This window comes from Pinus tabuliformis, chromosome J (genome assembly GCF_031772625.1).
Source record: "Pinus tabuliformis cultivar Carrire ecotype Pingquan chromosome J, CPIR1, whole genome shotgun sequence".
Classification (NCBI taxonomy): domain Eukaryota; kingdom Viridiplantae; phylum Streptophyta; class Pinopsida; order Pinales; family Pinaceae; genus Pinus; species Pinus tabuliformis.
The window spans coordinates 1,210,711,497-1,210,729,445 of NC_142295.1; the positions used below are offsets into that span (position 1 = coordinate 1,210,711,497).

The 17,949-nt window shown below is 35.6% G+C and overlaps 1 protein-coding gene across 1 annotated transcript in view; it reads left to right on the plus strand.

The window, feature by feature from the left end:
* Nucleotides 1–6,478: 6,478 nt before the first annotated feature.
* LOC149231492 (uncharacterized) overlaps nt 6,479–17,949 on the plus strand; it is a 188,695-nt gene continuing 177,224 nt past the window's right edge. Inside the window, exon 1 of the mRNA XM_089381652.1 lies at nt 6,479–6,781. Within this exon, the coding sequence (XP_089237778.1) occupies nt 6,762–6,781 (20 nt within the window). The 5' untranslated portion in view covers nt 6,479–6,761. The remainder of the gene's footprint in view (nt 6,782–17,949) is intronic.

Consider the following 17,949-nt stretch of genomic DNA (forward strand, 5'->3'; position numbering starts at 1 on the left):
AGCATTTTTGAAAGTTCTAGAAGCGATATCTGGCTCAAGCCAGGTTGCCCATTGTCTCCTACCCTTTTTGGTTTATATATCGACAAGCTTGAGGAGTGGTTAAATTTGCAAGGGGGTGATGGTATCTATTTGGGAAAGTTTGTTATAAGGCTTCTTTTGTATGCAGATGACCTAATTCTGATTGCTAAATCGACTCTTGGTTTGTAAGAGCACTTACCATCCCTTGAGCATTTTTGTAGAAGTGTGGGGATGCAAGTCAATATCATCAAAACAAAAGTAGTGGTTTTCTCTAAGAAAAGAAAACATAACCAACATAAGTTCTACTTTGAAGGCAACATTCTGGAAGAAGTTGCGGATTACAAATACCTTGTAATTGACTTCAACAAAAATCTAAGCTGGAATGGTTGTAGAAAGAAAAGAACTTTGGGGGATTGGAAAGCATTTTATGCTTTTCAAATGGGATTGGAAAATCACTCAGACTCTTTTTGGGCTTCTAGTGATTCCGATGATTCTCTATGGTTGTGAACTATGGGACAGTAGTACATTCGACATCAGTGGAGACAAATTGAGAAAATTCAGAAGCGTTTGATCACAAAAAAATTCAAGATTAAAAGTGCAGTTCCTTATGCTATCTTGTTAAGTGAAACTAGGGCTGCTCCCATTGAAGCAATTGCTATGGTGCGAGTCATAATATATTTAAAAAAAATTGAGCAAATGGAAGAGGGTAGATGGACTAAGGTTGTCTTTAATGACAGATTGTGCAACAAAAAAAAAAACTTGGATGCAACAAAATAACAAATGGTTTAGTATATGGGGTATTTGCTTGAACACGTGTCCCATAAACAACAAAGAGATAAAAGCTTTTGTTATGGAAAAGTTCCACAAGCGTACTTGGGATAAGGAGCTAGGAAGAAAGAAAAAGTACTATATTGAAGTGTTTAATCCCACTCATAATCATCAACCAAAAGCATACATAGATGCCAATATCTCTTGGAGAGCCAAAATTCTTATTGCTCAGTTAATGACTAATTCTCATCAACTTTGTTGTGAAGCAAGGTGCTAGAAAAGGCCAAAAGAAGTGAGGGAGGAAAGAGTATGCATTTTTTGTTCTTCCGGAAAAGTGGAAATAGAAAAACATTTCATTTTAGAATGTGAGGTCTTCAAAGACAACGGAGAAAGTTATGCAGATATGTTGGCAGCTAGCTCTTGGGATAATCTATTTAATGAGGGGTTTGTCGAGGAGTTGGGAACATTTATTGTGAAGCTTCACAAAAAAAGGGCTGAAGACATTAAGCAGATGAAGAAGCAATCTGTCCCATAGGTTATCTTTAGCCTCGTGGGCGTTAAAATAATTTCTTTATTTCTTCTTTCAACATTTGACTCACACTTTAGTCCATATCAAAATTTGACTCCAAATGATGAGTCACGGTGTAACACCATACTTATTACCTCTTATCACAAGAAAGAATAAACCTTATAAAAAATGAAATCTTTTGAGGTACAAACCATTTTTTAAAGTAAAAAAAAAAATTGAATCCTCTCCATCCGAAATTTCCTTAACCTACCATCCATATTCTTAATATTCTTCCACATCATATGTCAAACCATAAAAAAACAAGGCGCATAGCTGGTGTTCCCTGCCACTTAGTTTAATTATTGAACTTTGAAGAGATATGAACCAATGACCACATTTGAACAAAGGCTATATTGCATATACACTTAGTTTAAATGTAGCTAAATTAGAATAAAAAACGAAACTTTCATTGAGGGTGATTGAGAAAAATATAAGCATAAAATATCAATTACTTTTAATATATATATTTTTAATTTTATATATTTTATATATTTTAAAAAATATTTGTTGCAAAAAAATTATTTAGAAAAAACACTTTGAGTTGTAAAATTTCTTATTTGATAATGCCCATATGTTTGTAAAGAATTACTCTTATACAATGAAGTGATTTTCATTTCAGTATATACTCAAAGAGACTTTATTTAATTAAATCTTTTAAAACATACGTTAAACAATAGAAAATACCATTATCTTTCTAAGAGATTGTTTTTAAAGTTAAGTGATTGTTTAACTAGTAGAATTGAAATGAATGATCACGTTGTTAATTTAAAATATATTAAAAAATTAAATTAATTTTATTTTTAATCAAATTACAATTTTAAATTTGTCAGTAAAATATTTTAAATTATAAAAATTATTTAATTTTAACCATTAATACGTACAACTTTAATTACTCTTTTAAAATCAAATTAAATTTTAAACACAGATGTATAACTAAAATAAAAAAATTCAAATCCAAAAAATTAATATGCATGCAAGATGAGCAACATTTGTATGACAATTGTGCAGTAGTTGAATCAAATGTCAACAAGGATCCGGAGGCAATAAGGATTCAGAGGTAGGGGCGTATGTTCAGTGTTCAAAATTGAACATGTCGCAACCAGTCAAGAGGTCTCCAACACGTCAGAGAAGTATTAACTGAAAATCACTAGTAAAAAAAAAATTAAATTTTGAAATTTTATACGTTTTAAAAAAATGTAAGCAATATTTTAAAATGCCGCAAGAAGGATTGCCAATCCATTGGACATTTCTGAAAATTTAACTGCTATAGCCTTGCTGATCATCGTCAGCCTTGTTCCTCGACCACCTAACCTATAAGTTCTAGAGTCTAAAGTATGCCACTACTTGGCAGCAAGAGGTTGTTGAAGGAATAAATAAATGTAATGGAGCATGGATGTTGTTGGATTACCATCCAACAATCATAATGACAAATGTTCAACTTTCTTCCTCTATTAATTACTTAGTGGCAGGAGGTTGTTGAACGAATAACTAAATGTAATGGAGCCCAGAGGTTATTGGATTAACATCCAATAGTCAGTCCAACCTTCTTCCTTTGTTAATCAATGTAAAAATATTTACACGAGGGTTGTGATAAAAAGGCTTGGTTGTTCCCATTTTAGAACTCCTCAATGTTCACAACTAACCTTGCTAACTCATACAATGGAATAGAGCCCACCCATGAGGAAGTCTAATCTACCTTGGTGCACTCTTTTATATCAATTCCTCTGATTTGCTTATTTGGTGAGGGTTATTAGTCAAGGGTTCAAACCCTATGTCGAGGGCTTAAAATTGTAAGCTTTTTATTGCAAGACGCCTATCTTGAAGTAAGGGTGTAGAACCTAAGGGAGGTGCAACGCTGCTTGCTCGACTAAAGGGAGAGAAAGGAAGTCTAATGAAAAAAACATATTGATTTGACGCCAACCCTTGGAAGGGGAAACTCTGATTATGAACCAATCTACTTGTCTTATGATTACGAAAAACTACTAAAGTATATATGTTGTCCCTGCCGGAATAAGGCTAAAAAAATTGAGAGAAGGACATCAGAATTCCAAATTCCAACAGGTTTCACAGGGATTTCTCCGCATTGGTCATCCTTTTTATTGTCTTGCTTTTGTTTTGTTTGTTTTAAAACCGGATGCATGGTCTGTTTTACTATTGATTTTTGTTTTTATACCATTGCTTTTTGTTCCTTTGAAAATAGATCCACATTGAAATTCAATTATCTGCGATCCACATTGAAATTCAATTATCTTCATGGGTTGGTAGCTATTGGGAAATAGATATAAAATAAGAAACAAAATTGCAAAACACGTTGACAAAATTATACATCATAAGTATTTAGAGTTAAATGTTTGGATATAGAGAAGAACATTAATTTTGAACATATTATTCAATGTATTACAACACTACACCATTTTATCCAACTTTATGATTATCTAATGCTCTTCAACATGTCTGTAGCCATTTTTTAAATCAAATACGACACAAAACACTAAAGTGGGGATTTTTTATTTATGGAGTTTTGGGTTGGAACTTGGTAAAACTATTTTTAAATTATTTAAAATTTCTTTTGAATATTTAAATGAGTTTAACTAAACTAGTATAAAAGTTTTTATACATGAGGATTGTGTGGAGTTGATAAATCAAATTTAAAATTATAACTAATTCTTGTTAAATTCTGTACAAATTTGATTAAAAAATATAGCAAAAGACTTATAACACACAGAACCGTTAGAATAAGGCAAGCATTTAGATATTCACCTGAGATCCTCCATTGACAAGGGATTTTCCCATAAATAAGGTGGTTGTGGCATATATTTTACTATCAATGATTTTTTTTTTTTTTTTAAGTAACTACCAGAATGATATTTTATAGTTAGTTTTAGCCTTTGGGAATGCATTAATTATGTGAGCTATAAGCAACCTTGACTGGAATATTGAAACTGATATGAAATTGTTATTTATTTCATTCCTATGGAATTTTGAATTGACTTGAATATGGGAAAATATAATTCAAATAGCAAAACCCTATAAAATTACATATCTCAAATGACTTAGGATTCTAACCAATTGCATAAACCTTTGGCTAAATTGTGTCTAAGCCAACCTAAATTGTTGTTAATCATTTTTAAGTAGTTTTTTCGGCTTATCTACTAGTGAAATATTTGATCCTTCTGTTTCATTCTTGGTCCAACTAGTGTCATGTTCATAGTCAAGTTCATTAAATTTCACTGTGCAATGGTACACATTTGCTTTTGGTTGAGGGACGTAAAATAAAATTTTGCTTGAAAGTTGGAGGTTTATGTGTGTTCTTTTGCTGGAAAGTTGGTCGTTTATGTGTGTTCAATGTTAGTAAAGCTCAGTTGGAACCTTTTGTTTGTTTTGGGGCAGAGGTAAAACTTATAATGGGTAGGGAAATTTCGTTAATTTCAATGTGGTAGGAATAAACTTTGATATAGAAATTCAAAATAAATAGTATTGGTGACTTTGATTACCCATTTTCAAATCCAGATTACACCTTGCTTTTGATGGGATTTTAATTATAGTGAGGTTGAGCTGGTACACATAATAAGAGGGCCAAAATTGAAAAATTACAAAAAACATTTGCTTGATATAAATTTCAATAATACCTACACCAAATACTTTAATTTCAAAGGCTCAAAATGGAGTATGACCTAAAAAAATTCATCTAAACTTTAGAATAAAATTATTCCTATTTAAATGTTGAAAATATCTTTTTTATTCTTTCATAATGTGTTTTTTCTATGATAGTGCACAATCTTTTGGATAGATAAAGGAATATGACACTGAAAAGTCCATAAAACAGAAATAAGAAAAAAGAAGAAAATGATTTGCCTCCAAGACTCTGTCTATAATAAAGATTTAGTGTGTTTCATCCCGGCCAGCCATGCCATATCATGTTGATCCAACGATAGAATTGATAAAATAAAAGGAATATCGGATAATGGTAAAAGTTTTTATTGGAATGGTTAAAATAAAATGAATAATAATATATTTTAATGGTAAAAGTTTTTGTTGGATTTGTTAAAATAAAATGAATTTCTAGTAATATATTTTAATGGTAAAAGTTCTTATTTCGGTGACCTATACAGTGATAAAATTTAAAGAGTATGTTTTTGTATTTATTTTTCTAATTCATGGAAATGATATATTTATATTTATTTTTCAAACACAATAATTTACAACAATTTAGCGCGAGAGCTATTTATTAACTAAAGAGTGACGAAAGGGTAGTGGTTACAAAGTATAGCCCTTGTTAAGCTGTGCTGACATTAATCGGAATTGTTTGTTGGGCAGTGGTTACAGAGTATAGCCCTTGTTACGCTGTGCTCACATTAATAGGAATTATTTGTTATTCTGCGCTGACATTAGTAGCAGGGATTATTTTATGCTTAATTATTTCTTTCTCTTTAAAGGGTAATGGATAAAGGGTAAAGGGACATGGTGTAATCAAGAATTTAATGATTACTATAAATTGGGTATGTTCAATACAAATTATAAAAGACAAATGAATGGTTAATAAGGTTGATTTAGAAAGACACTATTTCATTTTTTTATTTTTTTTTGTGTGAAAAGTTTATTTAATATAAACTTGTCACTAAAAGTGCAATTTTTTTTTATAATTTTTCATCTCTGAAAGGTTAGATAGATATATGCCCTTCCAAATTAAATTGAGAGTAACCCTTCAAATTTGATCACTACGTGTGTGGCCGGAAGATATCTCACACACAACGAGGATCCCAGGTACAATTAATTACTAACCATAACCATCGATGTGACAAGTTCATTATGGTAAATTAAGTTCATTATGATAATGGTAAATGTCTAGCTCCTCTCCACCAATTAGAATTTAAATAAATAAAATTTAATAATTAAAAATAATAAATTATTTTTATTATTTCATGTCCACCTTACATTTTGTAGTCAGCAATAAATTAATTTAAAGATCAACCCTTGCCTACGTCAGAGATAATATGAAAATGTATGTTTATCTTATTAGTTACAATGTTTAAACTCCACCCAACATTACCCATAGTCTTATCTAGTTCTTATGCCACGCCATATCTCGAACAATAAGAAAATGAAAGTTTATCCGGTTATTATGCCACGTCATATCTCGAACAATTTGAAAAGGTAAAACATACAGTTATCTCGGCTTCTATCCTCTTCATAACCCCCGAAATGAAATCGATGGAAGTGTGATTTTACAGAAACAGAAGCACACATGCAAGCACACGCAGGACTTTGCATGTACTGAACTGCAGTGGTCCTCTTATTAGATCCCAAAACTAACTAGAATCAACACCCAATTTCACATCAATGGCTGATAGAAGAAAGGGAGACGAGTACATCATATCTCCTGAAGAAAAGGAATTATACAAACAAAATGGATACGTGCATCTCAAGGTATGCCCTGGGGCTCATTACTCTCTCCTGCTATTAGAGTTTTGAATTTCAGTGATCTCATTATGTTTGCTGATGGAGGGTGGAGGGATTTTACCGAGATACTATGAGTAATACCCTCCAAGACAGTTAACTGCTTGGGAAAACCTTTCAAAGCTTACAAACTTTGCTTGGTTTGCTTGAATCTGCATGGGGTGCATATTCACCTGCCGGTGGAATAGAATTCAGAATTATTCAAGGGAAGCTTTTAAAGGGAGCAGAGACCTAGATTTTCCTCAGAAAAAATAACAGAAACAGAACGCGAATTTAACAACGGTGCTGTTTCAAATTTCAAGTGACTCTATTCGGCCAACGTACTCTTGTTTCGCTTTTGAGATTAATTCGACATATTCAGGATTTAATCCTATCTATGGTCTGCCACACCCGAATGGCAATAGCATGCCAAAGATGGACGAAGCCGGGTAAGTCCCGAGCAACATTGGCGGAATGTAAACCTGATACTTAAGATGAAGAAATTCTGCTTTATGTGGTGTAAACCCCTACCTCATGGCATGATTGCATGTCAAAGACGGACAAGGCTGGGTGCAAGTTCCGAGCGTCATTGGTGGAATGTAAACCATGTCTGATTTTTTTTCCATGGAAATATTTGGGCAGATCACATTCTGCCAGCTTATTAATTGAGAGTTAGAGAGTTAGATTGAGCCTAACTCCAAAGGCATTGATGAAAATTGACCTGTGGCCTTGATTAGCAAGGTACTTTAGCGACCAAAACTGGACCAATTGAACTAACCCTCGGCATTATCCATTTTTGACACTTGAGAGGAAAGAAGTCTGCTTTATTTGGTGTAAACCCCTACCTTATGGTATGTTTCTCAAAGCAAATTAAAAAAAAAAAAGTTTCAGGACTTCCAAATGACTGCTTGCCTCTGTGATTTCTTCATTATTTTTCTCGATGTATCGATACAGTCTATGATTTCTTCGTTATTTTCCTCGATGTATTGATACAGTCTAACGTTTAATTTTTTTGTTGTTGTAAGTTTGCTAAGACTCTCTAATTTTCGAGTTTATATGTTTACTATTTAGGGTAGCCCAAGATTCGAACCCAAAATCTCCACTTGGGTGAGACTTCATTCCACAGCCATCCACTTAAGTTACACCATCACCCCAGACCCCAGACGGACAGTCTAACCTTTAATTTTGACTAGAATCCACGCTTTCTGTTTTTTGAGTTCCATGGGTGTCGGTTGGTAAGGCTACTGCTGCTTGTTGGTCTTGATGGGATGCTACTTTTGTCTCTTTTTTCCTTGCAATGGCTTCAAGAAACTTACCCAGAGGGGCTGCACTGCAGAAAACGGATTTCTTTCGACTTAGGTGTCAGATCCGAGGGTGTGTGTTTTCCCAAAATGACCCATACCAATGTTGCTTGGGAGCGGGAGCGACCATTTTCAGAAGCTCCCGGTTTGGGAGCGAATCCGGGAGCGATTTTTTAAAAATATATATATTTTTTATATTTTTTAATTTTTGATACATATATGTCAACCAAAACATGTAGAATGATGAATTAGACATAAAAAACATAAAAAAACATAGATTGATCATTGAACCATATCACATCAATCATCTAGAAATTATAATCATCATTAACCATGTCCACAAGTTAGTAAAATACATATTACAACTGCAACATATTGAGTCTCATCATCATGAATCATGATTCATCAAATTCAATCTTAAAGTTTCAACTTCAAGCTTTCAAAATTGAAAATTCAATAACATTTATCATCATTGATCACCAAAGTTGTACTTGTAAGCTAAGTTTAACCATTACAAGAAGTAATATCTAAGATATTTCTAAATCCTAACTTCTAACTGTTAACATGATATGAAATGTTATAAATTTATAAAATGAAGCATGAATAATGAAATGAAATGAAACAACTTTAGTCTTTCACGAAGCATCATATTCATAATTCACATCATTACCAATGAGTTATAATTGCCAAGGCCCAACTTCAAACTTCAAATTTTCATTGTCACAGTGATATATTGTTTACAAAAAATATCATTATGATATGAAAGAGTCAAGAGTCAAGAGTCAAGGACTCAAAACTCAATAGTTATGAAAACTAAAGTCTAATAGAAACTAAAAAATACAAGTAAACTGTAAATCAGAATCTACATGTGGCCCTTGGCACGAGAGTCTCCAGGAGTATAAGCAGGTCGTGGTGGTCTTCTAGGAGTCCTGCACAGACCGACGACCAGAATTAGAACCTCCACGTGAGGGTGTAGATGGAGGTGGCGACAACAAAGGAACAAGACTCGGACCACAAGCACTGCTACTCGATGGTGGAGGTGGAGGTGGAGGTGGCATGGCTGCTGCAGTTGCTTCATCTTCATCCCTTACAAGTTCCTCTTCCAGTTCTTCAATATGTACAATGCCATCCTCCAAATTGTCATCCTCTGGTTGATTGTCCCAAACTTTATATGTGGGATCCTCATAAGCCCGATCACAGTAATGACTCAACAACCTCAAGTTGTAGTGCACATAAACCAGGCTTTTTGCTCGGTTTTCATTGAGTCTATTTCTTTTCACATTATGTATGTAGCTGTAGGTGCTCCAACACCTCTCTGCAGAATAAGTATTTACAACCTGTGAAAGAACTTTTTTTGCCAATTTTGGCAAAAGTCCATGCCCGCCATATGTTTCCCACCATGTGAGAGTATCAAATCTATCTCTGTCGTCCATTGCATGGAAGTTACCATACAAACCAGTGCCACTGAAGTATTTGCCTATTTCAAGGCGCACAGCTGCACATTCCTCCCTGTCAGGTACCAACTTTTCTAATGCTTCCAAATATCCTTTAGTTACCTCTGGATCTAAATGGGGTTTGGTCCTAACCCCACCCCCTGCTGCAGGTTGGCCCAACCAAGATGTAGAGTAGTATTTTGGCGTAAGGATATACGCCAAGCAATGTAGTGGAAGATTAAGCCTATTCCACCGTTCACACACACAATCATGAATCAGTTTGTACAAGTTGGGATCTCTATTATGAACAATGTCTTTTATTTCCCCCAACATGGTATCCATTTGCTCATACACCTCGCCAATCACTGGTTTGTCTGTATCTGCAAACCGAATCATGTGATAAATTGGCTTGGTGAAATCCAATACCTGCCTCACAGTTGTCCAAAACTGCCCATCAAGAGCAGCCTCCTCCACCATTTCAAAACCTGCCATGTCAGCTACATTTGTATCCCTTTCCTTTAATACCTGCCAATGTGGACTTGATACCATGCTAGCTAATGCCTCTCTTACCTTCAAACGGCGCCTGAAGGTGAGGTAATAGCTACCAAATCTGGTCTTCGCAATCTTCAACAACTCCAATCTCGAGTGACTGCGGAAAAGGCCATGGGTATTGCTATGATTTGTAATAAATTTTATCATTTGTTTGCCTTTCTTGTAAAAATCACCAATCCATTGGTATTGTTCATTTTTGTTCTTGACAATATCATGCAACAGAAGGTTCAATGTGTGAACCAAACATCCAGACCAAAATATGTTCGGGTATTTATCCTCAATAATTGCTCCCGCTGCCTTACAATTAGGAGCATTATCAATGATGACTTGGATGACATTGTATGGGCCAATACGCTCAATTGTTTCAAGTAATGCTTCTGCAATGTTGATGGCGGTCTTGAACTTGTCTGAGTAATCATGTGCAGCTAGAAAGATGGGACCACTAACAGACACAGCAAGAACACTTATCAATGGCTTGCCTTTTACATTTGTCCATCCATCAGATACAATGGACACCCCATGGTCAGTCCAAGAACTTGTCATTCTATTCAAAGAATGTGATATTTTTGCTTTTTCATGATCAAGGCCAACGGTTCTTGCTTTGTCATACCCAGGGCTCTTGTATCCTTTAGGGGCATCATTTATGGCAGAAACCATTTCGTGCCAATAAGGTGAGCGAAGAACATTGAATGGTATCCCACATGCATAGAGAAACCTGTAAACCTTTGAATCCAAATCATTCCTACACCCCTCATCAAGGAAATCTGATATGGTTCTATGCCTTAAAGATGATGACCCTGTGCCTCCATATCCACTGCCTTGGGAGGATGCTGAAGGAGTTCTTTGTGAGTGTGAGCTTGGTTCAAAGAAACCCCTTGATTTTTTTGATCTGTATTGGGCTTCCTCCTCTTCTCTTATGTATTTGGCTCTATCCGCCGCTGACACCACTGTACAAGTTTTGATTCCTATTTGTTTGTCTCCATCCCATGGCCTTTTCCCGCAGAGGTGTCTTCTAGCACGGGTGTATGAGCCTGTGTAATCAGTGTTGCAATGGGGGCAATGAAATTTAGTGGTTCCACCCCCTCTCCCTGTTTCAGCCCTGTTAACATATTTCCACAATGGAGTTTGATCTTGTTTAGTTTTTTGAGGGTCATGTTCACCCTCCTCCAGCTCCTCCTCACCGGGGTTTTCACTAATTTGACTTTCTCCAGCTTCTTCATCCCCCTCTTCAGTTTGGCCCCTCCGTTTCCTACTCTCCAGCACCATAATAACCATAAAAGGGACCAAGAAGAGGAAAATGCCAAGAAATATAGCCAGGTCCATGGTGTTTGATGTTTGTAGGGTTTTGATTTTTGAATCTGCAAATTAATTTAATTTATTGGGATTAATTAATTTAATTTAAATACATGATTTTTAAACTCAATAAGCTAAATTAAATTAACTAAATTACTACCTAACCAGCTAAACTAACTAAATTACTAAGTTACTTACCTCTGCAGGCTTGCTCCCCGCTCCTTGGCACTTGCTCCTCGCTCCTCAGCACTTGCTCCTCGCTCCTTTGCTCTTGCTCCAGCTCCAAAATCAAGCTCAATGAAGTAACAATGAATTTTTTTTGGCCCATTGGCCTTTTAAAATCAATTTTTTTTTTTTTTTTTTTTTTTTTCTTCGGGTCTGCGGAATTTTTTTCCGCCGGATCGCTCTCGGCCCTGCGCGAATCGCTCCCTATGGCGATTCCTAACAGACCAGGGAGCGTAAATTTTTTTGAGGGAGCGTGCTCCCGAAAATCACTCCCGTCCCGGAGCGATTTTGGGAGCGCGCTCCCGAGTCGCTCCTGCCCGGAGCGCAATTCGGGAGCGGGTTCGAGGGGGGGGGGGGGCGCTCCCCAGCAACATAGACCCATACCCAGGGCTTGCATCTGATATCATCCCTTTGAAACTCCATGCTATGCTGGTAGGGCAGACCATAATAAGAACAAAATTCGGGTGGAGGGCCAATCACTCCGTTGAACTAACCAGTGAATCAATGCCCTTTTGGCAACTGCCTTTCTTTTCGAAGATGTGTATCTTTGTTTCATCTACTTGACCTTCCTTTAAGCCTCAGGGAAAGTGTTTGACCGAGTAACAAAAAGCGATTGTTTTGGTTGCTAGTTCTGTTTAAGTAGCTTGAGCAGGAACTTCTTTTACAAGTTTCAACGTGAATATGAAGTGGTTTGAGACATTTCAATGGTTATTACTCTGGAAAAGAGTTCATTAATTCTATTCCCAATGGATAAAGTGAAATATCTCATGTTTTTCAAGTGAGTCTGATAAACTGTTTTTAATGCATCAATGACTTAGATTTAATCTCTATTGTACATCTGCAAATCATATTAGAGTTTTGGTAGATTAGGGTTTCAGAAAAGCATAAATATGACAGGATAGAAAGGTATTGTACATAGTTGAATAGTTGAAAAGGTTGAGCAACCAGAAGATAGAACACAACACACAACAGGAAGAGGATCAACTTGTAGGTTTTTAATAGGCTGAAAATGATTAGTACAGCAGAGTCATACAATCGTCTGGATCTATACAATGGCCATACCACTGTTGTCTTCCTTTTCTCTGCAGCTAATACCTTCTTTGTAGTCAGTGCATCTCAGTTTGAGGTGATTTTGATAACCATGCAAACTGTGATTTTGGCGGCTTCTGGTGGTTTCCTTGTGAGCTTTGATTAAGGAACAAAAATCTGATTTTGAAGGAGTAATTATCTGTTATGTTCTGTTTAGACTTGAAATTTTATGTTCAATTTGAACGTTTTTTTTCGTTTAAGAGAAATTCTTTGGCGTAAATCATAAGATGAATTATTTGTCGACGCGTTTCGAACCAACAAGTGTGGTTTTTTTTCGTATTTTGAACATTTTTGATGTAGTTGTGGAGGGGAAATTGTGAACATTGACATGGAGGAAAATTGTCAACTTGTAAATCCTATGGGTCAGAAAACTACTATCTTGCCATTTTCTCCTTGTAAGGATACCGGTGTTGACCTCTACTGGTCAACTACCCATGCAGTACACCCCCTTTTTCTTTGCAAGAAAGGGGCAGCACCTGATCAGCGTGTCCGTGCCATCCAGCAGTCATCAGCAGCTTGATCAATCTAATTGTAAACCCAGTCTGCATGTATTAATTGTAAATAATCTTAGCAGATATGAGTCGTGTATGTGAATTGCCTAGGTGGACCTAACTTTTTAGTGGTAATCTACGTTCCGGAAGGTTTTTCGTCTCACCGATCCATGGATCGGCAGAGTTTTCCTTCAAACCTGACCCCAAAGCCGGGATGGATTTTGTCATTGGAACTTTAGGAGAATCCTAGTGTGTTGATCTGCTAGATTATAGTTGTGTCGCAGAACTGGGTGATTTGTGAGGGTCTGTATTAAGTGGGTTTGTCCCCTTGAGATGTAAATTGTAAAAAGTCATGATGTAATGTGTCCTGAGGGTCGAAAAATGTTTTAAATCCCCTCATGAGTCCTAAGTCCTAGGTCCTAGGTGATGTTTCCGAAGGCTTAGTTCGATGATCCATTTTAAAATGAATTAAGAAATTAAAAAATGAATAAAAATAATAAAATAATAAAATAAATAAAAATTAAAAAATGAAATAAATAAAAAATAATAAAAAAAATAAAAAAAAAAATAAAGCAAAAACCCTAACTAATAAAATAATAATATTTTAAGTGAATAAATCGACGGATGAGATCAAGAGATGTCTTGATCCTCATCAACGGTCGAGATCATTTCAGCATGGATCACTCGAACTAGCCGTTGGAGGCATTTCCTTTAAGTAGGGTGCTAGGGGTCATTTTCAGATGATGGGATCTGTGAGTCTGATACTGAAGAAGCTCTCTTGTAAATCTGTTTCTGGTTAATAAAAGAAGACTTTGGGGTCCATATCTTGCTGGTGTTACTCTCTTAAAATGCTGTGAGATTGTTTTAGTTTCTGCATATTTTATTTTCAGTCATTGATAATAGCTTTTTTAAGAGTATTGTGAGCACAGGTATCTTGTTCACTTGCTAGGGTTTGGGTGCTGTTAGGGTTTCTGAAGTAATGGCAGGTATCTCCATTACTCTCTGAGATCTAGCAGCATTTTTGCCCTCTTTACTGATGGTTGTTTTGAGCTGTGCAGAAAGCATTTTCTGAAGGAATTTTGTGGGCGTTCGGGGAAGTTCTCGGCTGAACCAGCCAACTCCCGCAAGCATTTTTTGCTGAGCCCAGTTGGATTTGATCCTGGGTCTATCATTCAGTTTTATTTTTCTGATCTGCATGAGAGATTTTCTGAAGTTTTTCACAGTGACAATCTGAAATTTCTTTTCTTTAAAATATTTCTGTGCTTACTGCTAAATCTGGCTGTTAAGGGGCTAAATCTGTACATTAATCAGCTGTTTTAGGGTTTCAAAATTTTCTGATCTAGGGTTTCGATTTTAGTTTTGCTTAGGTCAGTTTTATTTAGGGTTTTGATTTTGGTTTTATGTATATATTATTTTTGGGTGATTTCAGGTGGCAGAAGCAAACACCAGGTATCGATCTGAGGGCCAAGCCAGGTCCAAGCAGCGAAGTATTTACATCAGCTCCCAGCATTCAAGTGAATAGATGGTGGCATTTACGCATTAAATCTCGGAAACAATCTACGTCTCTGCGTGTGGTCATCAGGGTAATCCATCGATTTATGAACGGTATCGAAATTTCATGGTAACAGCTAAACAATTTTTTACTGTTTTAATCGTATTGCACATTTCTGCAATCTGGTATCTGAATTAAAGTATATCCTTTGGTGAACATCTAAGAGGCTCTGCGTATCACCATATTTTCTTTTGCCTGTGTTAGAAATTTTTTGGTCCGAGCTAGGGTCACGATTTTTTGAATTCTGGCATTCATCAGCTCTTGGAAACCCTGTTACGCAAATCATTCTCACGCCATTGAATCACCCTGCATCTGTGAGGAAATGCGTCTTCGTGTTAGAGTTTATGTGCAGGTCCATAACCCCGTCAGCAGCGAGAGAAACAATTCTGCAATCTTCAGTGCTCAGCAAAATTAGAACTAAATCGATACGCCAAGAATGAATCCGAGAAACTGGCATATCCCCGCGTGAACATTTCCGTCGACAAACTCCCTGCACAAGTCTACGCACAAATAAAAGGATAAAGCGCTGAAACAATATCAGGTAAGGTTGATTCACAGCTCGGTCTTTTAAATTTCTGATAGCCACATTTTTTTTTGTGCAGTCACGTCTTAGACTAGGGTTATGATTTTCCTTATTTAGGTTTTCAGCGTTTGTTTGGTACACATCGTAGGTTTAATTTAGGGTTTTTGTTACGTATTTAGATTTTAATTCTTTTTTAAATAGTTTCATTTTATTACATATAAATTCATAAAAAATCAAATAAAAAAATGCGTTTATGTTTAGGCTTGGTTTGATTTTAGTTAGAATTTAACTTTATTTTTATTTTTTGATTTAGAGTTCAGTTTTAGGTTACGTTAGATTATTTAAATTTAGAAGTCAGGGTTTGTTAGATTAATTTTATTTTATGTTTTAGACTTTAATGTTTTATGGTTAGATTTCGATTTTGTTTAAATTAGATTTTAAATTTTAATTTTTAGTTTAGATTTTTAGGTTTTAAAATCTTTTCATTGAAAAATAAAAAATTGAAAAAAAAAGATTTAAAAAATATTAAAATTTTGTGGAAAATTAGTTTTGCCAGTTTCAGTGGTTTTTCATGTTATATCTTTCATGCTGAGATCTGATTTTTTTCAAGTCGAGATGCGAATATGATATCTAGTTAATGGTTTAGGATTCTCGTGGTGGTTTAAAGCATTTATCTTTTCGAAACTTTCAGTTGCTGGATATCGTTTTGGTTATTCTTAAAGCATTGTGTTTTAGCTGATGCCTTTGATGACAAATGATTGCTGTTCACGGTTTATTTTTCTACATCATCTAACAAGTAATCGTTTTAATAACAATCTTTTAAGGCACTGGTCTGCTCAATTAATTAAATCATTTTAGTGCTTATCTTGATCGTGTCTCGTGTCTCCCACCCAACTGTTTGGCAGTTGGTCTTCATTATCTCGCAGGGTCTACCCCCCTTAGCCGCGGGAGACAGGCTTAAACGGAGGGATCGGGGATCAGAGTGACAGCCCCCGGTCTGAGCGTTGTCGTGTCAATCCGCGCGACAACAACCGGTATTTTGGTTCAAGAAAAGAAATCAACCTCCCTCTCAGCCCAGAGGCAAGAGTGAGGTGGCTTGTACCAGGCCAGTCCACAATTATACTTAAGAACGTTTTTCTCAGGCTCGAAGCTAATACAACAATATTCTTCAAGGCATCAAAAATCAACATATCAGTAGCAGGGATGTGAACCTAGGTGGGTAGAATAACAATCATTGCGCTCAACCACTCAAGATAGCCCCGGTTGACGTTATAAGGATACCCTATGAACCGACTCTCATATATATATATATATATATGGTAAAGTAAGTGTTGTTACACTCTTTTCAGACTCTCGAGTTTGGCCGAGTCAAGTTAAAGTTGGGATGAGTGACTCCTAGAGACTTTCCTAACAGTCTCCTTAATACTTATTATTTGCTAAGATGTACCTAGCTGGGAGTGAAGACTTCATGGCCCAATGTACAAGGCACCAATCAATTATTTCAAGTTCAGAAGTCCAACAAGGCAATATTGACCTTTCTTCTTCTATCTTTTTTTCTTTATGCAAATTCTGTACCACCATGGGGAAATTGTAAAAAAATATCACTAGCATGATGAACTTACGTAAAAGACTTAGACCTTTGGATCCTGTTTATTAAGGAAGTTGTTCCAAAATATTTTCACTTAATTAATTATTTTTTCTTTTTAGAGAAAATAAATAATTTTTTTTTTACTCACATCCTCTGAAGCTGGAGTGTGTCTTAATAACTAAGCCTTGAGTGTGTTTTCTAAGTCTAGGGTCAATGTATATTACCATGCTAGACATTATCTTGAGTCTTGCGAAATTGCATTAGGTTTTAGTCATAGTTCCACCAAGTTTCTAGGACGTGGCGATGGCGGAGTGGGGAAACGCAGGCGCTGCCTATGCAAAAGCTCCCCACCAATTTTTAGGAAACGTGGGGGGACGTCGGGGTCTTTAACATACGAGACCCTGACAAAAATAGTAAAATTATAAATATATCATTGGAATTTATAATTTAAATGTCTTTGTCATTATATAACACTTACATCATGAAGGATAAATTGATGAATTGAAACAAATTTAAAACGAAAAGTATGATATAGTCGTACATGTAATTGTAACATTGTAGAATGAAAATAAAAGTTTAAACCATATTGAAGTTCCAATTGTGAATACTAAATATTGAAATAAAAGTCAAGTCTAATACATCAAGATTCAAATTTTTAGAGAGTCAAGTATAATGTAGCATATATCAAGATTCAAAACAAACTAAAGTCTACAACTAAAGTTTGAAACAAAAAAGCATATAACGTAAAAACATATCAAATGACAAATGAGCACAATTGCTCAAGGTAATGCCCCGCTAGTCTCTACATCCAGCTGCTCCATGAATAAATCAGGATCAACCATGTCACCATCTGAATCATAATCACTTGCATCTTCAAACATGCTAAGTGGCACACCAACCAACTCCATCTGTGTCTCATCAAGTCCCTCCTCCATATCTACCTATGCATCATCCTCTGGATCAACATCCCACTGTGTTGCTGGTCCCTTCAAATATGAAATAACCAAAAAAACCCTTCCCCCCATCGATTCATAGTATATTTATAATATTTTATAATTTTTTTTAGGGATTTGACTTTGTTTTTTATGATTTGACCTCAATTTTTTTTTGGA